The following is a 24,647-nucleotide window of genomic DNA, read 5'->3' on the forward strand; positions in this document are numbered from 1 at the left end:
CCCCCCCCCCCCCCCCCCGCCGGCCCACGCCCCCGCGATGGTCCCCTCGGCCCCCTCCTGGCCAGGACGCCGCAGACCCCACGGCCTGTCTCAGCCAGGCCCAAGGGCGCCCTAGGGAGCCCAGGGAGGCAGGCAGGGAGGGGCTCCAGGGCAGCCTGGGTCCGTGGGTTCCCCCCTCCGCAAAGGCCCCCCGGCACCCGGTCCCCGCCCCTGAGTCTCCCGAGCCTGCTCTGCCGGAGGCTCGGGGCCCAGCAAGGCTCGGGGCCCAGCAAACGGGGCACTCACTGCCGAGGGCGGGGCGCCCTCCTCTAGGTGCCCGAGAAGCCCCGCCCCAGCGGGGGGACAAAGGAGAAAAGTCAAACTGGGATGCTGGTGCGGGGGTCACACGGCTGCGCCCTTTGCCTTGGCCACGTGACCTCAAGGACAGCAAACCGCTGACACGGACCGCAGCCCCACAAAGTCACAGCCTTGATCTGAGCAGGGCAGGTGCCCTGGGGTGAAGCCGCGGCAGCCCCGCTGGAGGAGCACCTACTGCCTCCCACAAGGCCCGTCAGAGCCTGGGGGTGCCTCACCCGGCTGCTGCAGGCGAGACCGGGTGCCCCTGGACCACAGAGCCCGCTCCACCCCGCCCCTGCCCCCCAGTGAGAGGAAGGAGCCATTCCATGCCTTCTGCCTGGGGTGGGCCTCGCTGCAGTCAGGGCCCGTGGGGGCCCAGGGCCAACCCCAAAGTCCACGTCTCCTCCGGGCAGACGCCTGGCCAGGCTGGCGGGGCTGAGGCGGGGGCGCCCACTAGCCACGGTCTGGGGTGTCCTAGAGCCGGCACGGGAGGCCGCCAGCCAGGAAGTCTGGGAGCAACAGAGCAGGGTCCAGGCAGAGCCCGGTCACAGGCAGGCCAGCCACCCTTTCCCCTCTCCTCCCCGTGGGGCCTTCCTCCCAGCAGCCCTGGGTGCGGTCAAAGGTCCAAGCCAGGGAGGCAGAGCCCCTGCTGACCAGCCTGGCCCAGCCTGGCTGCATGGTCTAGGTGCCCCGTGGGGAGGGGGCTGGGCCTGGGGTGCGGGGACCCTCAGCTGCTTCTACCCTCGAAGAATTCCTGGGGGTCCTCCCTGGCAGCGCAAGGGGTTAAGCACCACACTATGAAGCCATCCGCAGCCTCTGCAGCACAAGTTCGATCCCCAGCTGGCCAGGGAGAAACCCACATGGTGAGGCAGACCTCTCCTGTCGTGCCCGCTGCTCCCCTCAGCAGTGGGTTTCAGTCAGTCTGCCTGTTCTGCTCCCCACTCTGTCTCTGGTGAATCCTCTCCCTGCACCCCCGCATCTCTGGCCTGTACCTCAGCTCTTGTATGCATAAATAAATAAAAATTTTAAAAAACCCTATCAAATCTTCAAAAAAAAAAAAGAATTCCTGGGGCGTGCACAGGTGTCAGATGACGCTCCTGCACAGGTGAGGACACCCTGAGGGCAGGTGGGCAGGTGCAGGGCAGAGGCCCCTGGGGCCTGAGGCTGCTCGTGGAGACACTTACGCACTGTGAGGGAACTGGCTGGGCTTCCGCCGCTTCTGTTGAGCAGCAGGGCAGGTGCTCAATAGTCCTGGCGGGGAGGCCAGCAGCCGGGTTTCCCAGAGCGTGGGGCCCTGAGGCAGCAAAGATGGCCACTCATGCTGGGCGAGGAGGCAGGCTGGGCCCTGCACTGGAGAAGCTGGCAAGGATGTAGAGACAAGGGGCCTCCACTGCTGGGGGTGCAAGCTGGCCCCCCTCTGAGGAGGGCTGTGTGGGGCTCCTCAGACTACTAGAAATAGAGCTTCCCTGCAATCCAGCAATTCCGCTCCTAGGGGTCTACCCAGAGACACAAAAACAGATTCAAAAGACACCTGTGCCCTGCGTTTGCTGCAGCAGCACTGTCCACAACAGGGGAGAGGTGGAGACGGCCCAAGTGCACAAAAGAGATGAGTGGGCAGACACGAAGTGGCTTCCATGCCCAAGGGCATGCGACTCAGCCGCCAGAAAGACAAACTCATGCCGTTCTGAAGCGTGGATGCAGCTGGAAGGGATCATGCTCAGTGACATAAGCCACAAGGAAAAAGGGAAATCCTGGATGGTCTCACCCACAGGAGGAATGTAGGAGAAGCAGATAAGGGGCCAGGAAAAAAAGAATTACAATAAATTAAAAAACAAAATTAACAGGCAACTATTAATCAGAGACACTCTGCAGGGGTGGCGGGGAGAGGGAACCCAACAGGGGAGGGGTGTGTTCTTACACAGGGAACTAGGGTGCCGGTGCCGGGGAATTGGGGGTGCACTACCCTGAGAGGAGACAGCACGCTCTGTACAGAAAGGAAGAACTATGTAAAATATATATAAAATTAAATAATAAAAAAAACCCCGGCCATTAAGGAAATGTGAAAATCCGTTTTAAAACGGGCCAAGTTCTGAGGCCATCAAAGATGGGCCAGGTGGGGTGTCGCCCACCAGGCAGGGGGGCGCGGCGCTGCGGGACCGGCCATAGGCGCGTGGGGGCCAGCGCGGCCGTCCCTGACACCACTTGGCAGGCTCTGCCACCCCACCCTCGCTGTCCCCCAAGGAGCTGGAACCCCGTGTGCTCCCAGCGCTGCGCCCCTAATTGCGGGGCAACCAAGATGTCCTTCCGTGGGCGGGGGAGCGCCAGGGGGGCCTCGCGTGTGGACCGGTGTGCGCGGCGCCCCTGGCCGAGGGGGCGGCCCTGGGGCCGAGGGTCCAGGCGCCCCTTCCGGGGAGGCCTCTGAGAAGGTCACGCTCCGGGGGCAGAGCCGAGGCCAGGGGAGACGCCGGGGCGCCCAGAGGAGGTGCCGGGCGAGCCCACGGCATCTGCGGTGCTGACCGTGGGGCGGAGCTGCGGCCGCGGGACACCAGGACGCTGAACCTTGGCTCGATTCTGCCGTGAACAGGCGCGGGGCCCAGAGCCGGGCGGGGCGGGGCCCCAGGGCCAACCCCGCCTCCCCCACAAAACAGTCAGAGGAGCCGGCAGCCCTGCCGGTCGGGGCCTCCAGGAGCCGGGGCCGGCCCAGGCGCTCCAGGCCGGTGTTCGGGATTGCGAGGTGGCTCAGGCCCGGGAGGGCGGGAGGGGCAGGGGAGAGCTGAGGCCAGCAGTGGGGTCGGGAAGGAGAGGGACAGCCTCACCCCGCGAGAGGGGCCCTTCTTGCTGCCCGGGGCGGCGCCCAGAGGCCGGGCGGGCCGGGCCTGGCAGGGAGCGGCTCAGGGGCTGTGCGCCCGCAGACCCAGGGGCCCGGCCCGGTCTCCCTCTCTCCCTGGGTCTTTCGACTCCCCTTCCCGCAGCAGCCAGCTTGGAAGGCCGCGGGCAGCGCAGAAGGGGCCCGAGACAACCCGCGGAGGCGGCTGACAGCAGCGCAGCCAGGCCTGCCCCCAGGGCTCTGACCTCTGCTCACCAGCCCGTGGGGACAGCAAAATTCTTACAGAACTTTTGTCCTTGAGTCCCGTCCCGTCCCGTCCCGGGACACTTCCTGCGTCATACTCAATAAATAACATCTATTTCTTAATCTTAACATCGATTTCTTAAGCTCCAAGGCCCCTCTGATCTCTGATAAGACACAGGACACATCTGTCCTGCTCTTTTTGCCCACTGGCAAGAGGGAGAGGCCTCCCGGCCCGCCCCGGGGTCCTGGCCGGACCCTCCCGCTGGCCTTGGCACCCATCGGCAGGCGGGCGAGCGGGCGGAACTTGGGCCACGCGTCTCTGCTGTCCCCTCCGCCGGGGGCTCTGGCCCTGACCCGGCGGGCTTCCTGGCCTAGTTTCTCCTGACGTGACGGAGCCGCCGGGGGTGATAAAAGGGCGGCGAGCAGGGCGGGGGCAGCGGGATGGCGCTCAGGGCAAAGGCGCGGGTGCGGCTGGCGGGGCTGGCGGGGCTGGCGCGGCCCCGGTGGCCCCTGGGCGTTACACGCGTGCTTGGCAGCCAGGCCGCTCCCAGGGCGGTGCTGCCCTTCCAAGCCATCCCTCGGCACCCGGGCAGCAAGTGGACGAGGATGCTGCAGGTGTGGAGAGAGCGGGGCTCGGAGGACCTCCACCTGGAGATCCACCGCGCCTTCCAGGAGCTGGGGCCCATTTTCAGGTAGCGCCCTCCCGGCCACGGGGGTGCAGGGTGCCCGGGCTCTGTCTCTGCGCAGGGGCCCTCGGAGGTGGATGCCCAGGGCTCATGGCCACGGGGACGGGCCTCCGGCGCTGGGGGGGACTTCGGCCAGCCCCGGGGCGGAGCGGACCGGGAGGGCGGCCACCAGGCTCGGATCCACCCCGCAGGTTCAGCACAGGGGGGAAGCAGATGGTGCTTCTGATGCTGCCGGAGGACGTGGAGAGGCTGCACCTGAACGACGGCCAGTACCCCCAGCGCATGCTCATCCTGCCCTGGCTGATGTACCGGCAGCACCGTGGGCACAAGTGTGGGGTGTTCTTGATGTGAGGCCCGTCAGGGGCGGGGGTGGGGTGGAGGGTGGGGGTTGGGATGGCGGTGGCAGCCTGGTGCAGACTTAAGTGGGGGACCCCGACCCACGGCCCGGGACCCCTCTGGTGGGCGGGGATGAGCACCCGTCCCATGGGGTGCGCAGGCTGGGGGGGTGGGAGGTGTGAGGAGGAGGGGGACCGCTGGCACCAGCCCTCTGCACGGCCGGGGCTTCTCCCGCAGGGGCACTGCCCGCCCGAGGTCAGCACGCCCCCGGAGCAGCCCCCGCCCAGCCATCCGGGTCAGCCTCAGGGCAGGCCGCGGATCCGGGTGCCGCGGCAGAGATGGGGCAGACGTCTGGGGGGGGCGGCCTGCTGGGGGAGGGTCGCCGCGGGCAGTGCCTCCCCCAGCCGCCTGCAGCCTTTCCCGGGGACCTGGCAGAGGCGCCGCCTGCCCCTCGTGCCCAGAGGGCGTTGGCGGCCTGGCCCCGGGCTGGGCGGGTGAGCCGGAGAGGCCGAGGCCCTGGCGCGCGGGCTGTGAGCAGGGGGCTGGCGCGCTCCGCCCTTGCAGGAGAGGCCTCCACGCCCCGGCGCGACTGTGGGGACAGTGTGCAGACACCGTGGGCGCATCCAGGCAGCGGCTCCCCCAGACGCAAAGTCCACCCGAGCACGCCGGCCCCGCAGCCCGCACTGGCCCGGGAGGGCAGCTGCCCGGCCTCCGGCGAGGAGGTGACCGGCTGCCCGAAGCACTGCCTCTGCCCACAGGAATGGGCCCGAGTGGCGCTCCCAGAGGATGGGGCTGAACCCCGAAGTGCTGTCCCCGCAGGCCACGCACAAGTTCGCCCCGCTGGTGGACACGGTGGCGCGGGACTTCTGCCAGGCCCTGCGGGCCAAGGCGCTGCAGAATGCCCGGGGCAGCCTGACCCTGGACGTGCAGCCCAGCATCTTCCACTACACCATGGAAGGTGTGGGCGGGGCCCGCTGGGGGGCTGGGGACTGGGTGGGCACCCACGGGGCTCAGGGAGGCCGAGGGGGGACCGGGCGGGCACCCGGGCTCAGCAGCGCCCTCTCCTGCAGCCAGCAACTTGGTTATTTTCGGAGAGCGGCTGGGCCTCCTCACGCAGAGGCCGGGCGTGGGCAGCCTGGACTTCGCGCTGGCTCTGAAGAACATGTTCTCGTCCACTGTGCCCCTCATGTCCCTGCCCCCGAGGCTGTCCCGCTGGGCCAGCCCGGCGATGTGGAAGGCACACTTCGAGGCCTGGGATGGTATCTACGCGTATGGTGAGGGCGTTGGGTGGCCTGGAGGCAGAGGCCCGGCGACCAGCCCCACAGCGTAGGGGGCGGGGCCTCAGGAGGGGAGGCTGGTCCCCAGGGGGGGAGGCTGGTCCCCAGAACTGGCGGGGAGGGTGGGGCGGGTAGCACCCCCAGGCTGAGCAGGGAGGTTGGGAGTAGCGGCCGGCAGGCGGGGGACTCGAGGAGGCCCCCCGGCACTGGACGCAGCTTCTGTCTCTGCCAGTCGACAGGTGCATGCAGAAGATCTACCAGGAGCTGGCCCTCGGCCGCCCGCAGCACTACAGCGGCATCATGGCTGAGCTGATGACTCAAGCAGAGCTGTCCCTGGACACCATCAGGGCCAACTCCATTGAACTCACGGCCGGGAGCGTGGACACGGTCAGGCCAGCAGCCAGCCCGGCCCTCAGAGCAGAGCCCCGGCTCCACACCCTCCCGGCCCATCTTGGTCAGAGAGTCCAGCCTTGGCCTGTGCTGGGAGGGAGCAGGGGCTGGCCCTGAAATGAGAAGGCATCGCAGGGCCGCCGGGCTCTAGGCCCAGCACCGAGCGGACGTGGCATGGGGGGCTGCCCCGGTTCCGATGCTACGGCCTGTCTGGGTCCGGGACATGGGGGGGCCCTTCCCAGCATGGCAGATGGGGCAGGCTGGGGGCAGGCTGGGCAGCTCAGGGCTCCAGCCATGAGGAGGGGCAGACGCGGGCAGGGCGGGCAGGCGAGGAGTGTGGCTGACACCTCCTGCCTCTGGTCCAGTGTCCCGGACAGCCTTAGGGCTCTGTGGAGACACCCCCTTGGTGGGGAGCCCCCCTGAGCAGAGCGGAGAAGTGTTAGAAGCAGTGCTGAGTGGCAGAGCTGGGGCCGGGGCATGCGCTGGGAAGGGGACGCTCAGGAAGGTTGCCCGGAGGGACTGGCAGCGGATGGAAGAACCACACAGCTTGGACAGGCGTGGGGGGTGAGGAGGGGGGGGAGGCCAGGAGCAGGGGAGGGGAGGGCAGGGGAGGGCAGGGAGGCACTGTGGGAGGCACAGGGCGGGTGGGCAGGTGAGGACAGAGGGGCCACGCCCTAGTTGGGAAGGGCCTGGGCACAGGCCTGTGAGGGCAGAAGCCAGCGGGGCCAGCTGTGCTGGGGCTCAGGGCCCCGAGACCCCAGGCTGACCAGGGACCCTCTGGCTGTACATGGAACGACCCAGCAGGACTGCTTGGATCGGGGCGGCTGGTTCCTATGGGGGCCCCTGATGAGCTGCCCTGGAGCAGAGGGAGCTGGGGCTCCGGCCTCCCCAGCAGGCAGCAGCGGGGGGGGGGGGGGGGGGCCACTCCCAAGAGGAAGGCGAGAACCAGGCCCTGAAGTGGCTGGAGGCGCCCTGGTCCCAGGATCCCAGGAAGGCTGGGGGCCCCTTCCCTGAGGGATTCGGGGGAAGCAGAGGTGGTGGGTTTGGGGTCTGAGGTCTCAGGCCTGCCTCCTCTGGACACGAAGAGCTCTGGAGGTGGGAGAGGGCTGGGAAGCTCTCTGTCGTGGGAGGGTGCCAGGCGCTGAGCCCCCTCCATGCCCCCGGCAGACATCTTACCCCCTGCTGATGACGCTCTTCGAGCTGGCTCGGAACCCCCAAGTGCAGCAGGCCCTGCGCGAGGAGAGCCTGGGGGTGGAGGCCCGGGTGTCAGAGCACCCCCAGAGGGCCATGGCGGAGCTGCCCCTGCTGCGGGCCGCCATCAAAGAGACCTTGAGGTAAAGGAGCCGCCCTGGCCCGCCCTCGGGGGGCTGCACTGGAGGCCAGCTCCTGCACGGAGGCCGCACCCCGCACGACCCTCCCTGGGGGCCCGCTTGTGGCGGCAGCCTCCCCCTTGAGCATGCGGCAGGCCCAGGCTCGCTGTCGGGGCTCCCGGCGGCAGGTTCAGGCCCTCCGGGCGGAGGCCAAGGTGCGGCCTGGAGGGCGAGGCCCGTCACCACCAGCACCCCGTGGCTGCCCCGTCCGCAGGCTGTACCCCGTGGGTGTCTTTCTGATCGCGAAGTGACCTCTGACCTGGTGCTGAGGGACTACCACATCCCTGCGGGGGTGAGCGGCGCCCGGGCCACGGCTGCCCCCGCTGCGCCCCGCCCCTGCCCGCCCCTGCCCGCCCCTGCCCGGCCCTGCCGGCCCTGCATGGCCACCCGCCCCCGCCCCCGCCCGCCCGCCCCTGCCGGCCCTGCCCGGCCCTGCCCGGCCCTGCCCGGCCTGCCCGGCCCTGCATGCCCCACCCCGCCCCGCCCCCCCCCCCCCCCCGGCCTGCCCCCGCCCGCCCGGCCCCGCCCCGCGCGCTCACCGCCCCGCCCGCCCGCCCGCAGACCCCGGTGAGGTGTCGCTCTACTCCCTGGGGCGAAACCCCTCCGTGTTCGCCAGGCCCGAGCGCTACCACCCGCAGCGCTGGCTGGACAAGCGGGACCCCAGTACCTCGTTCCAGCACCTGGCCTTCGGCTTCGGGGTGCGCCAGTGCCTGGGGCGGCGGCTGGCCGAGGTGGAGATGGTGCTGCTGCTGCACCACGTGAGCGCGGGCGGGGGGCGGGCGGGGGCCCAGGGTCCGCCTGGGGCTCGGGCGGCTGGGCACCCCGGCCCGGCGCCCCCCGTCCCGACCTGCGGCTCTGTCCCAGGTGCTGAAAGGCTTCCTGGTGGAGACGCTGACGCGAGAGGACCCCAGGATGCGCTACTGCTTCGTGCTGATGCCGGCCGCCTTCCCCCTCCTGACCTTCAGGGCCGTCCGCTAGCCTCGCCACAGCAGCGTCGCCAGCCGCGCCACCTGCCCCCCGCGGCCGGCCCGGCCCTTCCCGCCAGCCCCCCAGCACCGTCTCCAGTAAGGGGCACCGCGGGGCCTTGGAGCGCTGTGGCCCGCACCTGCTAGAGGCCCCCGCGTGTCCAGCCCAGGACCCGCACCCACCCCCGGCCCTCCCGTCCTGCCTCGCGCCCCTGCCCCCCACACACACCCTTGCTGCACCGCCACGTGGGGCGCCTGTCGGGACACCAGGGCCCGGGCGTGCCACCCCTGTTCGCAGGCCAGCGTTCTGCAGAGTGGGGACGAGCCAGGGCGTCCTTCCCCTGCACAGCTCCGTGGTCGGGACCAGCCTGTGTCCAGGGAGACCGTGACCCCCAACTAAGCAGCGAGGGTTCCCTCCTCGTCATTCCCATCCAGGCAGTGCTGGGCTGTGCTGCAGGGCTCCCCGGGTGTGGGGACAAGGATGGGGACGGCCTTGGGTGTCGTTTGCAAAGGCCTCGGGGCAGGGCAGGGGCACAGGTGGCTGCGTGCACGCCTCCCTTGGCCGGTGCGGGGCCACAGATGGCCTGGTGGCAGTGGGTGGCTTCCAGCGCTCCAGTGTGCCGGGTCCAGCAGCGAAAACAGGCCTTGCCACTTGTGGTCACTCCACAGGGGGCCTGGGCAGGGGGCAGGGGCGTGCCCCAGTCTAGAGCTGACCTCTCCATCAGGCCCTTATCCCCGAAGACTGTCCCGGCGCAGGTCACGGCGCCAAGAGAATGGTGGGCCATGGCCACAAGGGCATCGTTTTCCCAAGCAGGGCTGTGAGGGCCAGTGTGCTGCCCGCGGGCGCATGCTGCATGGGGCCACGGCCCGGCAGAAGAAGGCTCTCAGTCCAGGGCCTTCCCCGTACCGGCCCCCGGCAGAGGGTCCTCCCCGCCCCGCTTCCAGCCGAGCCTAAGCCAGCAAAGGGTCACAGAAATTTGCAAAGGCTGGCTGGGTAGACGGGCCCTCCAGGCTCTGTGTAGGACCCCCGACGGGGCTCCTGCGCGTCCAGGGAGCCTTCCAGAGCCGGGAGCTCCACCTCACCTCAGGGCCATCTGCGCTGCTCACTCTTCCCGTGGTGTGTGCGGCCTCGGCCCACCCCTCCGTCTGTGACCCCGGCCCCCCACATTGCCACGGCACCCTCACCCAAGCCCCCTAAGCTGGCAACCCAACCAGGCCCCCAAACCCGTTCCATGGCTCCACGCGCACGCGACACAGAGACACTTTCTCTGGTGCAGGACAGGATCAGACAGGACTGCGCCACAGGGGCCGCGCGTCCTCGGCGAATCGCCCCTAGAGGCCACCCCTCCCTGCGGCCCGCCGGCCACCCTGACCCGGCTGCTGGGGCCTTGCTGCCCCGGCCAGCTAAGACTGGTAAACAAACAGCAACAGCTAAGACTGGCAAACGAAAGAAAGGGCCTAAGACCATGAGGCCTAAGACTTCCAAAGAGCCTCACACGGTGGGGCTGAAGATTCCCTGCACCCCACACCGTGGGACTGAAGATTAACCTGCAACCTACAAACATCCCCTTGTTTTTTGTTCTGCGGCGTATAACAAAAATCTTCTCAGAAAGTACATTGGGCAATAAATTATTCGTGTGAGAATACTGCAAGTAGCTGGCACACAGAAATAGCTGCTGAAAAATTTAACACTAAATTTGGCTGCCCGACAATGGGAAAGAATTTGTTACACACGCGCTTGCGTGACAAGCCACCCAGGGCGATCACAGCAGGGCCTTCTTTTGCTTTTTTTAGAAGTGTCTTAGGAAAGTTTTTACATGAAGTGAATGGTGTTAAGAAGTTTCTAGGTAGAAACCCTGTTAGCTCACAACCAGAAAGCAGCGGGTCTCCGGCTGAAGGCCACGCGGAGAAGAAGAATCTTTTGATGCTTAGGCTTTGGCTGACAGGAGTGTCCCCACGGCCACCGGCTGTCCTGGGTAACTGCCTGGCTGCAATGACGAGGTTTAGCGTGAGGCGTAGTTTTTTATCTATTAACCTCGAAGGTCGCCTTCTTGCTGAGAGCACGTAGCAGCCAAAAGTCTCTGGGGAAAAAAACACCCTGACGGCTTCTCTGCTTCCACGCGCACGACCACGTCACCGCAGCGCTTGCCTTGGTGCGGGAACGAAGCCCCGCCGAGGGCCTGGGCAGGAGAGGCTGACACCGGCCCCGCGCGGGCCGCCTCCTTGCTCGGCCGCCGTCCACCCTTCCCGACCCGACACCCAGCTTGCCGAGGCCGGCTCCCGGCTCCCGGCCCGCGCCCGGCGACCACCCACGGCCGCGCGGCACGGTCTCGGGGCCACACGAGATGGGGGCTCGCCGGCTGCGCTCCGCGTGGGCGTCCATGCGCCTGGACAAGAGCGCGGCGGGCGAGCGGCCCCTCTGCGGTGCTTTCCAGCAGGGCCTGGGGGCCGGGCGTGTGCCCTGCAGGCTCCCCCCACGCCCCCGCCCCGCCCGCCCCGCCGGCCCTCGCACCTGCCCCCGCGGGCACCTGCCCCGCAGGGCCGCTCAGCGCCCTGGAGGACCGACCTTCTCGGACCTTCCTGGGTGGCGCCTCGCTCGCGGGCAGCCTGCGGGCACAGGGAGGGCCGAACCTTCCAGAAGCGCGCGCAGCCCGCTGGGAAACCGCCGGTCGAAGGTCGCTGCTCGCGCGAGGGGCGCCCGGCCAGGGGCCCCTGTTCTGCCCGGGGCCTGGAAGCTTCCAGAAGCCTGAGCCTGGGGCCGGGGCGGGGCGCGGCCGGCGGCCTGGACCTTCGCGCTTGGTGGGGCCGCGGGCCGCGCAGCCCCAGGCGTCCCCCCAGGCGTCCGGCGCGGGCCCAGAGGGTTCCCGGCTCTGCCCCCCGCAGGCCGCGCCTTCCCCAGAGCCCCGCCCCGCCCCACGCGCACCCCTCCGCGCGCGCGCCGCCTCCGGCCCAGGCCCCCCCCCCCCCACCCCGGCGGCCAGCGCGCTGTCCTGGCCTCGGCTGTTGAGACACAGAGTCCCGTCCCGGGATCCCGCGCCCGGGGTGGGAACGGGCCTCGGGGCACCGCGGGGCCGGTCGCGGCCCACGGGGCGCAGGCGGCTCCCCACGGCGGGAGCCGGGGCAGCGCGGCCCCACCCGGGCCCGCGTGAGGCGGAGGACAGGCCCGCTGGTGGGCGCCCGGCCTGCGGCGCCCTCCCGGGAGGCAGAGGCCGGCCCCAGGCCCCGCCACCGCCGGCTGCTCCGTCCCGTGGACCAGAGGGCGACGCCGGCGCCCTTCCCGCGTGGACTCGGGGCGCGTCGGCCTGGCCCAGTGAGCGGGCGCCGCAGGAGCAGAGGTGCCGCCCGGACAGGACGCTGCCCCGCGCGGCCGGCCTGCGGGCTGAGCCACCCCCGCGAAGACCCCCGCCCGCTCCCGAGCCCCACGGTCTGCAGCCACATGGCACAGGCCACCTGCGGCCCTGCCCTCTCCCCCCTCCCCGCCCCCAGCTAGGCCCAGCTGACCCCACCAGACACGCCCACGGGGCCCTGCAGGGCTCTGGCGCCCACTGCCCTGCTCCCCTGCACCCTTTGGGCCTCCCCCTGCTGCTTCCCCACCTGGGAACTGCAAGGGGGCGTGTGGGGTCGGAACCTGGGGGGCCAGTACCGCTGGCCCTCCCTCTGCTACCCCGTGACCCTTGGGCTTGGATTGAAACGGTCGGCCCCTGCTGCCCGGGAGGCCGGTGTGCTGGGCCAGTCGCCAGGCCACAGAGTGGGGGGGACACAGAGGGACATCACCAGACACTGGGGTGAGAAGCCAGCCCCGCGCTCTTTACTGCTCTCCAGTCAGCGCCCCTGGGGAGCGGCCCGCCCGCCCGCCCGCCCGCCCTCCTGGACAGAGCCTCTGCCAGACTGAGGGGCAGAGGGTTGCGCCGGGGCCTGTGGAGAGCGCGGGTCAGGTCAGCGCCCTGCTGGCCAGCAGGGAGGCCAGGCTGAGCAGCAGCCGCGGCCCACCCACGCGCTCCGCCCCCTCGATCTCCTCCATGGCCTGCTGGGTCTGGATGTCCCGTTCCAGGTTGGTCGGGCCCCCGTCGTTGCATCTCATGTCTCCGCAGCAGCGGACATGGTAGAAGTGCGTGGTCTTCACCTTCCTGGGGGCCTCGGGGGGCACTTGCTCTGGGTACAGAAACGTGCAGTTGGTGCCGCAGTCCTTGTAAATCATGAGTTGGCGAGAGTTGAGACCTGGAGAAGGCGTGGAGATGACAGTCAAGTGTCCACACTGTCCCCCAGGCGCCCACGCTGTCCCCACACACACCCACTGTGACCAGCACCCACGGCCGATGCCCCTGCCACAGCCCCACTGCCCCAAGTGCCGGCTGCCCCCACACTACTCCCGACACCCCTGTGAAGGCCCTGCCATCCTGCCCGCCCACAGCCAGGAGGCTCCAGGGCCCCGAATGAGACGCAGGGAGGCAGCTGCGTGCTGACGTCACCATGGACCCAGGGCCCCTCTGGCTACCGGCCTGTCCACCAGATGGCATGGGACCTGCGGCCTTCCCAGGGTCTCCACCTGCCCTCCCCCCTCCCTCTCTCACTCCCTCCCGCCAGCACAGGGCTTCCCTAGGCATCCCAGGACCGGCCTGACCATCCCCTGGCCTCTCTGTGACCCATGCTGGCCTCTGGCCGGGTGAGATTTCAAGGAGTCACAGTCCACCGCGTGTCCTGCGCTGGCCTCCCTGTCCTTCAGGTACTGTGGGTTTCGCAGATTGAAACAACTGCTCCCCGCCATTCCCTGAGACAGGTCAGTGGGCACCAGGCCTGGACAACCCAGGCCCCGCAGGGAGTCTGGGAGGAAGGGCCAAGTGGAGCAGGGCTGCAGCGGCCAGGCGGGGCAGGGCTGCGGGCGCTGGGGACACGGGCGTGCGGGCAGAGTCCTGGCCGGCAGCTCTGGGACAGCAGCGTCCGGCCGAGGGACCCGGCCTCAGCGGCGGCTCCCAGCACTCCAGCCCCTCCAGTCAGCGTTCCTATGGGGGCTTTCCTGCTGCCCCTGCGCACACCTGCACCCCAGCTGGGGTCCTCTAAGAATGACCCGCCAGGCCCCTCGGGTCTCAGAGCGCCAACACCCCCACACGATGTCCCGGCGCGTGGCCCTGGGCTTCTAAGTCCTGTTCTCTGCGGCCACCACTTCAAGAGCCTCTGCTGGGAAGTCGGTCCCCAGCAGGGGGGCAGCAGCCTCGCCTGCCCTGCAGGACACGTCCAGGAGCTGACAGCTGACCACCAGGCTGCGGCTCTTCCTCTTTGGGCGCGCACCCCTCTCTTCTGCCGAAACTCAGTGATAAAGACTGATCGCCAAATGCAGCCCCCACCCCAGCGGAGGCGGAAGGCCCGCCCTGCTCCCCAGCGCTCTGCGGGGGTGACTGCTGCAGGCACAGAGAACGGAAGGGGGACTTACGGATGGAAACCGTGAGGCAGAGCCGAGACGAGGAGTGACACTCCACGACGTCGGGACAGTTAAAGTCGTTCAACGTGGAGCAGGAGAAGCACTTCAGGTTCTTGGTCCCTGGGGCAGAGGCAGTGTCCGCCCCGCGCCGCCCCCGCCCCGCGTCCAGGACGCCCGCCCCGAGCAGCTCGGCCTCCGTCGAGGGGTCCGGGTCCTGGGCGCACCCCCCTCCCTTCCCCCCACGCAGGCCACCGCATGGGCCGGCGCTCCACCGAGGCGCCCCGCGCCCCGCGCCCCTGCGGCAGCCCCAGCCCGGCCCGTGCGGCCTCGTACCTGACTCCTGGAGGCTGGCGTTCCCGGGCTCCGCCGGCGGCCACGCCACGGCCAGCAGCAAGGCGCAGAGCAGCATCGTGTCCCGGGGCTTCGCCTGCGAGGCAGGGGCGGGCGCGCCTCAGCCGGGCTCCCCGGGCCTGCCCGCGCCCCGCCCCCCCCGCACCCCGCCCCGCACCCCGCCCCGCGACGCCTGCCCGAGCGCGCCCGCCGGCAGACGCGGGGGCGGCGGGGGCGCGGCCTGGGGGGCCGGGCGCCCACGCCGGGGAGCGGCCCGAGGCCCCGGGCCCGGGAGCTGCTGGGGGCGCGGCCGGCGGCCCACGCGGCCCGATCCGGAACCTTCCGCCCCCGCCCGCCCACGGCGGCGGCCTGACCCTCTGGAACCTTCCCGGGATGGGCCTCGGAGGGGACAGCCTTCGGGAAGAGGACGGGCCGAACCTTCCAGAAGGGCGCGGAGCCTGCTGGGAAATCCCGGAGCCCGAGGGGAGGGGTCCTCGGGCCGCGGCGGCCCCGCCCGAGGCCCCAAGGTCCAGCGGTCCCTGCCCGCCGGCGGGGCGGGGCGGGGCGGGGCGGGGCGGGGCGGGGCGGGCGGCCGTGGGCGTGGCCCGTGTCCTGCCGGGACCCCCGACCCCCCGCCCCCCGCCTGCCCGGGCCCCGCGGAAAGGCCGGGCTCGCGGGTTTTGAGTCCGGCGCCCCGGTCCAGGCCCCGCGGAGCCGCGCCCACCCCGGCCGCGGCCCTGCCCCGTCGGACCCGGGATCGCGGCGTCACTCCCGGCGTCTCCCCTAAAAGCCTCCAAGGTGTTTCTCTGTCAGACCCGCCATTGGAAACAACCAAGCGATGGAAACAGCGCGCCCCGCGGCAGCGCGCGGGCCCCTCCCTGGTCGCCGGGTCGCTCCCCGCATCTCGCTGCCGTCGGGCGAGGGCGGCTCCTGGGGCGCGGCAGCCCTGCGGTTTCTGGCCGCGCTCGGGGCCCTGGCACGGGCGGGGTCCGCCCGCGCGGGGGGCCGCGGGTCCCCGTCCCCACGCCGGTTGCGACAGACAGCGGGGCCCCTCTTTTCAGCCCCCGCGCTAGCTGTCCACGCCGCTGGCCACCGGCGGCGCTTACGGGCACCCGCCGAGCCAGCGCTGCACCTGCGCGCCTGCGCCCCAGCCGCGCCCCGGGGGCCCGCTGCGCCCGGGCTGCCGCCCGGCGTCTCCCCCCCCACCCCCGGAGGGCCGGCGCCCCCCCAGCCCGCCGCAGGCCGCGCCGCCAGCCTGCGCTGCCCCCCAAACTACGTCCAGGCCTCAAGCAAGTGGCGCGGCCCAGCGCCGGGGTCCACGAGGCACGGTCCAGGGCACCGGGTCCCACACGGCGAAGGCTGCCTCCCTTGGGGGCCAGTGCGGGCTTCAGAGGTCTGCTGGCCGCTGGCCCCCGGCGCCCTCCGGCTCGGGGAGCCTGAACTGGGAGGGTTCGCCTGCATCCAGCCTGGACCCCTGGGTGACCCCTGCTCGCCGCCGAGCCCCACGGCTTTGGGGTTCCAGGCTGAGACGCCCGCGGCCTGCCTGTCTTGCCCCGCCAGGGGTGCGGAAGCCCGTTCCCGGCCTGCTGGTGGCAGCACAGGCTGCCCCGCGCTGCGACACCCCCCGGCCCTGCGGGGGCCTCCTCTGCAACTGACCGACAGCACGACCCCGACCCCGACCCCGCGGGGATGAAGCTCTGCTGGGCACCGACCATCGCTCTGCCCTCCCCGGCAGGACGGCGCGGCCTTCGGCTGCAGACTCGGTGCAACACCAGCCCGGAGAAGGCGGCCGCCTCCGCGCCCGGCTGAGCGTCGCCAGAGGCCCTGCTCCCGTGTCCGGTCAGCGCTTTCCGGCCGCTGCTCTGCCCTTCTCCTGGACTCGGTGGCCGTACCCCTCCTGCCGCGGCCCTGACCATGACAGACAGAGGCCCCAGAGGCCACTTGCTGCGACTGGCACGAGCCTTCTGCCAGCCCAGAACCCCGCCTCCGAAGAACCCAGTGGCTTGGCACAGACCAGGCATGAAAATGAGCTTAAACAAAACAAGTGATTTCGACGCCTAAACTGTGGTGACCCTGTAGCCAGCAAATGCCCCGTCAGTGGAAACGCCAGCGTCGCGCCCGCCTTTACCAGGACCACCCCGTGCCGCCCCGCGGGCGCCACGCCGGCCTCGCCCCTCCGGCAGCACGGGGTCCTGCCCCGTCTGCAGCACCGGACCCCCGCCCGCGCCAGACCGCCTCCCCTCCCGCCACGGCAGGACGCTTGTCCCCAGCGCCTGCGACCCCTCCGTGTGCCGCGGGGGCAGCCGCGGCACGTGCGCGTGGCCAGCGCCCCTGGGGGAGCTCTTGCCGGTGCCGCAGCCCCAGCTGCACTGAGCTCCCCGAGCCCAGCACCCCCCAGCTCCACGCCCGGGAACCACGTGTGCCGGAGACCTCTGCCTGCTCGTCTCTGCACATTCCCCCGAACTCTCACCGCGATGGCGCTGACTTCATTTCACGTGTTGCTGGGGGTCCCCTGGCGCCCGCTCTCCTTAGTCTCAGCAGCGAGGAGACAGGCGGGATCCCCAGCCCTCCCCACCTTCCACACCACGGGGCGCCCCAGTCCTGCTCCCAGCTGCCACCACAGCCCCGAAGCCCAGCGTGTCTGGGAGGAGCGCGGCAGCGTGGACAGGAGATGCCCGGGGATGCGCGACCCCAGCACAGGCACAAGCGGGACCTGGGGTCCACGCGGCCACTCCCATGGCGGCCGCCGGGACGGCCGCGCCCGGCAGGAGGAGCGCCAGGCACCGACCCAGGCACACTGAAATCCACCAGCTGCGCCCTGTCGTCCCGGCACCACGGTCTGGCAACTGTGGGTCAGACTCCCCACGCCACGAGGGGGCACAGCCACAGGCACCGGCCGGACACCCGCAACCGTCCTGCCCGGCGAATTCGCGCCACACAGACGCACGGCGCCTGTGGTTCCAGCGGAGGACGGCCAGCCCGGGGGCCAGTGCCGAGCTCAGGGGCCGGTGGCAGCCGGCAGGACGAGCCTGGTGGGCAGCAATGCAGTGGCTCTCCCCAAGCCCAGCCCCTGGAGCGCAGGGCAGGACGCTGCCTTGGCAGGCGCTGCCGATGTGTCCTCTCCTGGCTTGGCTGGCTCTGGATCGCAATTCTGGGCCTGGACCCTCTGGGGGAGAGCAGCGGAGGCGCCCCGTGGCATGCAGGTGCATGGCATTCGGTCACGCACGGGTCACGTGACACGGAAGCGTGCTCTGCATCGCCCGGCCACCACCTGCAGGGCTCGTGGGCATGACCACCGCGCTGACCGTGCCCGCGCCCTGGTGTGGAGCACACCTCCACCGCGGGACGGCCTTGGGGCTCCCATGGTGGGGGCGCCAGGAACCCAGCGGAGGCTTGGTGGGGGTCGGCTCAGAGGGCCTGGCGCGGAGCCTCGGTGCTGTGCCCGCCAGTGCCCTGGAGGAGGGGGACCTGAGAGCTGTGGACCCGGCTCCGAGCCAAGGTCATGGGAGCTTGGAGCCAAGGGATGTGGCTGGGGCAGCTGGGCACGGGCTTGGCCGGGAAAGATGCTGGGGTCCCGGGTAATGGATCCCAACCACCACCCAGAGACCCAAACTTGCCCTGCCTAGAAGGCGCCTCTGCCCCCGGCAAGGCCTGGCCTGCGGCGCTGTGACGCTGGAGCTGTCCCCCCCGGGTCACTCCCAGCCCAGCTCTGCCACTGGAGACACACGCTGGCTGCCAGCGCCTGCCCGCCTGCCCGCCTGGGGCGGCTCACCGTGGCTGGGGCAGTTCCAGGGCCTCTCTGAGCCATGGCTTCCTCATCTGCAAAATGGGGTGTTTCTAGCACTTGTCTCCCCAAAAACTGAGACGCAGGGAATGTGCAGAGCTGACCGCACAGCATTCAGGATCCCTTAACAATGTTAACTCCAGGTCTCCCTGGGGGCACAAGGGGTTTAGATGAAACCTGGGAAGCTGTCCGCAGCAGCTGCAGCCTGGGCCACGGAGCTACCCACATGGCGCAGCAGACCTCTCCTGCCTCCCCCTGCTCCCCCCAGCAGTGGATTTCAGTAGATCTGCCTGTTCTGCTCCCCTCTGTCTCTGGTGACTCTTCTCACTCCCACGCCTCTGGCCCGCACCCCAGCTCTCGTGTGCGTAAATAAGTAAATCTTAAAAAAACAACAATGCTAACTGCAACTCGCCAACCCCCTGGAAGCACTTCCAGAGCGGAGACCTCCCCATTTACTGGGCCTAGACCTGGACGCTGTGCAAACCCCAGGCGCGGGGAACCATTAGACAGCCCCCCACGCCGGGAAAGGAGGTCAGCGCTGGGAGGGGTGGCTGGGCCAGTCGGGCTGCCGCCCTGACCAGGCCTCTGGGACCACTGTCCGAGCGGGTCTGCCAGCGCCCAGGGCTGCCATGGCCGAGGGCAGAGCGTGCGGCCGTCCAGCGCCCTGGAGAGTGGGGGCGCGGCTCCGCGGGGCCTGGACCGGGGCGCCGGACTCAAAACCCGCGAGCCCGGCCTTTCCGCGGGGCCCGGGCAGGCGGGGGGCCGGGGGTCCCGGCAGGACACGGGCCACGCCCACGGCCGCCCGCCCCGCCCCGCCCCGCCCCGCCCCGCCCCGCCGGCGGGCAGGGACCGCTGGACCTTGGGGCCTCGGGCGGGGCCGCCGCGGCCCGAGGACCCCTCCCCTCGGGCTCCGGGATTTCCCAGCAGGCTCCGCGCCCTTCTGGAAGGTTCGGCCCGTCCTCTTCCCGAAGGCTGTCCCCGCCGAGGCCCATCCCGGGAAGGTTCCAGAGGGTCAGGCCGCCGCCGTGGGCGGGCGGGGGCGGAAGGTTCCGGATCGGGCCGCGTGGGCCGCCGGCCGCGCCCCCAGCAGCTCCCGGGCCCGGGGCCTCGGGCCGCTCCCCGGCGTGGCGCCCGGCCCCCCAGGCCGCGCCCCCCGCCGCCCCCGCGTCTGCCGGCGGGCGCGCTCGGGGCAGGCGTCGCGGGGCGGGGTGCGGGGCGGGTGCGGGGCGGGGTGCGGGCAGGCCCGGGGAGCCCGGCTGAGGCGCGCCCGCCCCTGCCTCGCAGGCGAAGCCCCGGGACGCGATGCTGCTCTGCGCCTTGCTGCTGGCCGTGGCGTGGCCGCCGGCGGAGCCCGGGAACGCCAGCCTCAGGGACTCATGTACGAGGCCGCACGGGCCGGGCTGGGGCTGCCGGAGGGTCGCGGGGCGCCTTGGGGGCCGCGGAGCTGGCGGGTCTGGGGGGGTCTGCGCGCGCGGGGCGGTGCGGGCTGCCCGTGGGCGGAGAGGGGCGGGGGGAGGGCGCGGGCCCAGTGACCGCCAGGCCTGCCCCGGGCGGCGGCAGAGGGCAGGTGCCCACGCCCAGCGGCGGGCCTCGCTGCAGCCTGTGTCGGGGGCAGCCCCAGGACCGGTGCCCACCGGCTGAGCCGGGGGCGGGGGCGGGAGGCAGAGCAGGGCCGAGGCAGGAGGGCGGCCGGGGTGGCGCGAGCGGGCGGCGGGGCAGACCGAGGCGGCCTCTCCAGGGACCTACAACCTGAGGTGCTTCGCCTGCACCACGATCAACAACTTCAACTGCCGGGACCTGGTGGAGTGCGTGTACGAGATCCGGCGCTGCTTCACCGTCTCCATCCGTAAGCTCCGCTCTCGACCCGAGGCGGCCGGCTGGGTCCCCCCCGCGCCAGCGGACAGAGTGAGGGGCACCCGGCCGCGCCCACCCCGGCCGCCTGCAGACAGCGGCCGCGGCGGGCGAGACCTGGCTGGAGGGACTCCACGCGCCAGCGCGGGCGGCGAGGAGGGAAGAGGGCAGGAAGGAATATCAGGGTGGGCCCAACTTGGGGCTTCTGGGCCCGAGGGCCTGTCCCTCTAAGGCTCCTTCTAGGGGACCCACAGGGAAGGGGCGGGAGTGGCCAGGCAGGTCTGGGAGGAAAGAAACAATGTCATCGTCACGCTGCCCTGGGCACCCCCCTGTGGTCTCAGCCACGTCAGTATCCCTCAAGGCTCCCCCCGGCACCCCCACATCCGGTGCTAGCCCAGGACCCGTGCCAGCCCCGCCTCTGGGGGCCTCGCTGCTCCACTCTCGCCACCTTCTCCAGGTCTCAACGCCCGCGAGATGCTCGTGTACAAGAACTGCACCACCAACTGCACGTTTCTGTACCCAGAGCAAGTGCCCCCCGAGGCCCCCAGGAAGGTGAAGACCACGCACTTCTACCATGTCCGCTGCTGCGGGGCCATGAGATGCAACGACGGGGGCCCGACCAACCTGGAACAGGACATCCTGACCCCGGAGGAGGCCATCCAGGAGGAGATCGAGGGGGCGGAGCGCGTGGGTGGGCCGCGGCTGCTGCTCAGCCTGGCCTCCCTGCTGGCCAGCAGGGCGCTGACCTGACCCGCGCTCTCCACAGGCCCCGGCGCAACCCTCTGCCCCTCAGTCTGGCAGAGGCTCTGTCCAGGAGGGCGGGCGGCGGGCGGGCGGGCCGCTCCCCAGGGGCGCTGACTGGAGAGCAGTAAAGAGCGCGGGGCTGGCTTCTCACCCCAGTGTCTGGTGATGTCCCTCTGTGTCCCCCCCACTCTGTGGCCTGGCGACTGGCCCAGCACACCGGCCTCCCGGGCAGCAGGGGCCGACCGTTTCAATCCAAGCCCAAGGGTCACGGGGTAGCAGAGGGAGGGCCAGCGGTACTGGCCCCCAGGTTCCGACCCCACACGCCCCCTTGCAGTTCCCAGGTGGGGAAGCAGCAGGGGGAGGCCCAAAGGGTGCAGGGGAGCAGGGCAGTGGGCGCCAGAGCCCTGCAGGCCCCGTGGGCGTGTCTGGTGGGGTCAGCTGGGCCTAGCTGGGGGCGGGGAGGGGGGAGAGGGCAGGGCCGCAGGTGGCCTGTGCCATGTGGCTGCAGACCGTGGGGCTCGGGAGCGGGCGGGGGTCTTCGCGGGGTGGCTCAGCCCGCAGGCCGGCCGCGCGGGCAGCGTCCTGTCCGGGCGGCACCTCTGCTCCTGCGGCGCCCGCTCACTGGGCCAGGCCGACGCGCCCGAGTCCACGCGGGAAGGGCGCCCGCGTCGCCCTCTGGTCCACGGGGACGGAGCAGCCGGCGGTGGCGGGGCCTGGGGCCGGCCTCTGCCTCCCGGGAGGGCGCCGCGGGCCGGGCGCCCACCAGCGGGCCTGTCCTCCGCCTCACGCGGGCCCGGCTGGGGCCGCGCTGCCCCGGCTCCCGCCGTGGGGAGCCGCCTGCGCCCCGTGGGCCGCGACCGGCCCCGCGGTGCCCCGAGGCCCGTTCCCACCCCGGGCGCGGGGATCCCGGGACGGGACTCTGTGTCTCAACAGCCGAGGCCAGGACAGCGCGCTGGCCGCGGGAGGGAGGGGGGGGGGGGCCTGGGCCGGAGGCGGCGCCCGCGGAGGGGTGCGCGTGGGGCGGGGCGGGGCGGGGCGCGGGCCCGGCGGCCGTGGGCGGGGCTCTGGGGAAGGCGCGGCCTGCGGGGGGCAGAGCCGGGAACCCTCTGGGCCCGCGCCGGACGCCTGGGGGGACGCCTGGGGGTGCGCGGCCCGCGGCCCCACCAAGCGCGAAGGTCCAGGCCGCCGGCCGCGCCCCGCCCCGGCCCCAGGCTCAGGCTTCTGGAAGCTTCCAGGCCCCGGGCAGAACAGGGCCCCTGGCCCGGCGCCCCTCGCGCGAGCAGCGTCCTTCGACCGGCGGTTTCCCAGCGGGCTGCGCGCGCTTCTGGAAGGTTCGGCCCTCCCTGTGCCCGCAGGCTGCCCGCGAGCGAGGCGCCGCCCAGGAAGGTCCGAGAAGGTCGGTCCTCCAGGGCGCTGAGGCGGGCGCGGGGCAGGTGCCCGCGGGGGCAGGTGCGAGGCCGGCGGGGCGGCTCGGTGGAGGCGCGGCCCTGCTGCTGGGGCGGGAGCCGCCGAGGTGGGGAGGGGGTGGGGAGGGGGTGGGGTGGGGAGGGGGTGGGTGGGAGGGGAGGGGTGGGGTGGGGAGGGCAGGGCCCGAGTGGCTCGGTGCCGGGCACAGGTTCGGGTGAAGGGTGCGGGGCGGGGGGAGGGGCTGATGTCCGCGCTGCGGGGCGGCCGGGAGGGGACGGGCGGGGTGGGGCAGAGCTGGGCCGGGCCGGGCCCGGGGGCCCCTCCGAGGGGCCGTCCAGGGCCCTGGGTGGGCGGGCGGGTCCTCCCTGGTGGCGACGCCCGGGCACTCCTGCCTCGGTGCGGCCGGTGGGCCGGGCTCGGGGCGGTGTCCGCCGAGGGCCGGGTCCACCCCGCACAGCACCTGGCCCCGCGGCGGAAGGGCCTTGGGGCGCGGACACCCAGGCCTGGGCCCCGGCTCGCCCCTCTGACCGCCGCTGCCTCGCAGCCCGCCCCCGGAGATGGGGGTCCTCCTTGCTTTCCTCCTGGTCCTGGTCCGGCCCGCGGCGAGCCGGGCGGCGAACGTCACCGCGATCGGAAGACAAGGCAGGTCGGGGGTGGGGGCGCTGCCGGCGCGCACCTGGGGGTGTGCGCGAGTGGGGGTGTCCTGTGTGCAGGTCGGTCGTGCCCTGGGGTGCCGTAGAGCGAGACCTACCCCGTGGGGGACGGGAGGGAACCCCAGGAGAGAAGGCGTGGCCGGAGTCCACCAGGACGGGCACTGGCTGGGCTCCCTGCGGGGCGGGCCGGGCCTGACCTCCCCGTCTGTGTCGCCCTCAGCCGGCTTGCAGTGTCACGTGTGCGAGGTGGAGAACACGTTTGCGTGCAGCAACCCGCAGACGTGCAAGGAGAATGAGCGCTTCTGCAGCACCTCGGCCATACGTGCGTCCCGCGCGTGGGGCGCAGGGCAGGGCGCCTGTCGCGCTCCAGAGGGGCGGCTCCCAAAAGCGACTTGCATGAAACTGAGGGGGTAGCACCAGGGTGGGGGAGCGGTGTGGGCGCCAGTGCCACCAGGGGCCGGGCAGGGCGGGTTCTCTCTGCCTGTGGGGGCGGCTGCCTCTGCTTCCTGGGAGCTCTGGGGGCCTGTGCTTCCCCAGTTGGGGTTCCCTCCCCGTCTCCTCCTTCCCGTGCTCCGAGAGAGGCCGTACGTTGTCCGGGCTGGGCCTCCCAGAGGGTCCTGGCGGCCACTGTTCCGGGAACGTGTGGGAGCTGAGGGCTCTGGGGGGTCTGGGGGTCTGGGCTCATCACGTGGGGGAAGAGGGATTTGCTGCATGCACCCGCGGGGGGTGAGGTAGACAGTCCTGCCCAGAGCAGCACCCATGGGTGACTTGGCGACTGGGAGGGGAGGCGTAAGAGCCAGGCCCTTCCCAGGGGGGACTCCCCAGGCCGGCCGCCCCAGCGCAGCGGAGCTTCTCCGCAGGCCGGGGCCCCAGGGTGGGGCGTGCAGGGCCACAGGCCGCGCGCCCCGCTGAGCACCTGCCCGGCCGTCCGTCCCTGCAGGCGTGCTGGTGCGCCACTTCATGGTGTCCAGGCAGTGCGTCTCGCTCTGCCCGGTGCCCGTCCCCGAGGTGGCGTCCGAGCGGGGCTTCGTGCTCCTGGAGCCCACGCCGCTGCTGTACGTGCGCTGCTGCGACACGAGTCTCTGCAACCACGACAGCGTGAGCATCAACGACACCGAGTGGGCCTACTACACGGGCACCGTCCCGGGCGCCGTCACGGGCGCCGCCCCGCCCGCCCGTGGCCGCCGCGCGGCGCTGGCCGCCCTCCTTGCGCTGGCCGCAGCGGCCCCGAGCCCCGCGCTGCCCTGAGCCCGCCCGGCCTGTGCTGGCGCCTGACAGCCGCCAGCTGCTCGGCCAGGGGCCGGGCTGTCCATTAAACGTGCTTCCCGTGGACGGCGGGTGTGCTGTCTGCCCGCGCGCCCTGGGTGAGGAGGGGCCGTGCGCAGTCCTGCGGCCTGCCCGACGGGGGTGCTCTGCAGGAAGGAAGCCTCCTCCTGGGCTTCAGGCTCCCCCTGGCAGGCTCCGCCCTGGTGGGGAGGGCTGCCCACGCACCTGCACCTGCTTAGGGGCTTCTGCCCTGCGGTGGGGGGGGGCGACCAGCCCTCTAGGGGGAGCAGGGGTCACACCCCCAGGCGCCGACATTTGCTCTCAGGGCTGCAGGGGCTCCCCTCCCCTCCCTCCTGCCCGTCCCACCTGTCCCCTCCCTCGCGGACATAGGCATGCTGGTGGGCGGTCCGGGACCCTTCCAGAATGAATCCCGCGGTCCCCCAAGGCCAGCTAGGGCGGCCTTGAGCTCCCTGCGGGCTGGAGGCGGCCTGCGTCACCATGACCCCTCCGGACCAGGCCTGCTCCCCTAGGATGCCCACTGCCTGCCGCCTCGCTCAGATTCTGGCTCCCTCCCCCCCCCCACTCCTGGCTACCAGCTCCCCACTCCCACTCGGGACCCACGTTGGGGGATCAGCCTTGGTCAGGCAGGCCAAGTGGGCACCTCCTGCACAGAGAGGGGCAAGGCAGAGGCGGGCCTTAGGGCGTTGCTGTGGGAGCCTGGCAGGGGGTATGTGCAAGAGGAGCGGTCCCCGGGGTGGGGGTGGGG

The 24,647-nt window shown here is 71.7% G+C and overlaps 4 protein-coding genes across 4 annotated transcripts; 3 read left to right on the forward strand and 1 right to left on the reverse strand.

The window, feature by feature from the left end:
- Positions 1–3,847: 3,847 nt before the first annotated feature.
- LOC119232024 (cytochrome P450 11B1, mitochondrial-like) lies at positions 3,848–8,443 on the forward strand. Its single transcript, XM_037493937.1, is given in 10 exon segments — positions 3,848–4,098; positions 4,284–4,439; positions 5,187–5,386; positions 5,499–5,702; positions 5,938–6,092; positions 7,263–7,429; positions 7,680–7,702; positions 7,705–7,757; positions 8,038–8,223; positions 8,330–8,443. Coding segments are annotated over 10 exon segments (1,509 nt in total).
- A 3,865-nt stretch (positions 8,444–12,308) lies between these two features.
- Positions 12,309–14,629, reverse strand: LOC119234109 (glycosyl-phosphatidylinositol-anchored molecule-like protein). Its single transcript, XM_054691946.1, has 4 exons — positions 14,561–14,629; positions 14,180–14,273; positions 13,859–13,966; positions 12,309–12,648 (listed from the first exon to the last, which is right to left on the reverse strand). Exons 2-4 carry the CDS (start codon positions 14,253–14,255, stop codon positions 12,362–12,364), a joined length of 471 nt encoding a protein of 156 aa, XP_054547921.1. The 5' UTR covers positions 14,256–14,273; positions 14,561–14,629; the 3' UTR covers positions 12,309–12,361.
- Positions 14,630–18,892: 4,263 nt separating this feature from the next.
- On the forward strand, positions 18,893–20,616 carry LOC119234023 (glycosyl-phosphatidylinositol-anchored molecule-like protein). Its single transcript, XM_037496812.2, has 4 exons — positions 18,893–18,971; positions 19,245–19,338; positions 19,699–19,806; positions 20,269–20,616. The coding sequence occupies exons 2-4, from the start codon at positions 19,263–19,265 to the stop codon at positions 20,559–20,561; spliced, it is 477 nt and encodes a 158-aa protein (XP_037352709.1). The 5' UTR covers positions 18,893–18,971; positions 19,245–19,262; the 3' UTR covers positions 20,562–20,616.
- Positions 20,617–21,899: 1,283 nt separating this feature from the next.
- Positions 21,900–23,863, forward strand: LY6K (lymphocyte antigen 6 family member K). The gene is made up of 4 exons (XM_037508138.2): positions 21,900–21,951; positions 22,507–22,604; positions 22,836–22,937; positions 23,556–23,863. Exons 2-4 carry the CDS (start codon positions 22,520–22,522, stop codon positions 23,861–23,863), a joined length of 495 nt encoding a protein of 164 aa, XP_037364035.1. The 5' UTR covers positions 21,900–21,951; positions 22,507–22,519.
- The last annotated feature ends 784 nt before the right edge of the window (positions 23,864–24,647 follow it).

Source organism: Talpa occidentalis, unplaced genomic scaffold (genome assembly GCF_014898055.3).
Source record: "Talpa occidentalis isolate TD23 unplaced genomic scaffold, MPIMG_talOcc4v2.1, whole genome shotgun sequence".
Lineage (NCBI taxonomy): Eukaryota > Metazoa > Chordata > Mammalia > Eulipotyphla > Talpidae > Talpa > Talpa occidentalis.

What these genes read in the sequence shown, in the direction of transcription:
- LOC119234109 (XM_054691946.1), bottom strand. Translation starts at nt 14,255, where the DNA reads ATGCTGCTCTGCGCCTTGCTGCTGGCCGTGGCGTGGCCGCCGGCGGAG. An exon ending in CGCCAGCCTCCAGGAGTCAG is followed by an intron (nt 13,967 to 14,179) that starts GTACGAGGCCGC and finishes CCTCTGCCCCAG; the next exon opens with GGACCAAGAACCTGAAGTGC. An exon ending in CTGCCTCACGGTTTCCATCC is followed by an intron (nt 12,649 to 13,858) that starts GTAAGTCCCCCT and finishes CGCCTTCTCCAG; the next exon opens with GTCTCAACTCTCGCCAACTC.
- LOC119234023 (XM_037496812.2), top strand. Translation starts at nt 19,263, where the DNA reads ATGCTGCTCTGCGCCTTGCTGCTGGCCGTGGCGTGGCCGCCGGCGGAG. An exon ending in CGCCAGCCTCAGGGACTCAT is followed by an intron (nt 19,339 to 19,698) that starts GTACGAGGCCGC and finishes CGGCCTCTCCAG; the next exon opens with GGACCTACAACCTGAGGTGC. An exon ending in CTGCTTCACCGTCTCCATCC is followed by an intron (nt 19,807 to 20,268) that starts GTAAGCTCCGCT and finishes CACCTTCTCCAG; the next exon opens with GTCTCAACGCCCGCGAGATG.
- LY6K (XM_037508138.2), top strand. Translation starts at nt 22,520, where the DNA reads ATGGGGGTCCTCCTTGCTTTCCTCCTGGTCCTGGTCCGGCCCGCGGCG. An exon ending in CACCGCGATCGGAAGACAAG is followed by an intron (nt 22,605 to 22,835) that starts GCAGGTCGGGGG and finishes TGTCGCCCTCAG; the next exon opens with CCGGCTTGCAGTGTCACGTG. An exon ending in CTGCAGCACCTCGGCCATAC is followed by an intron (nt 22,938 to 23,555) that starts GTGCGTCCCGCG and finishes CCGTCCCTGCAG; the next exon opens with GCGTGCTGGTGCGCCACTTC.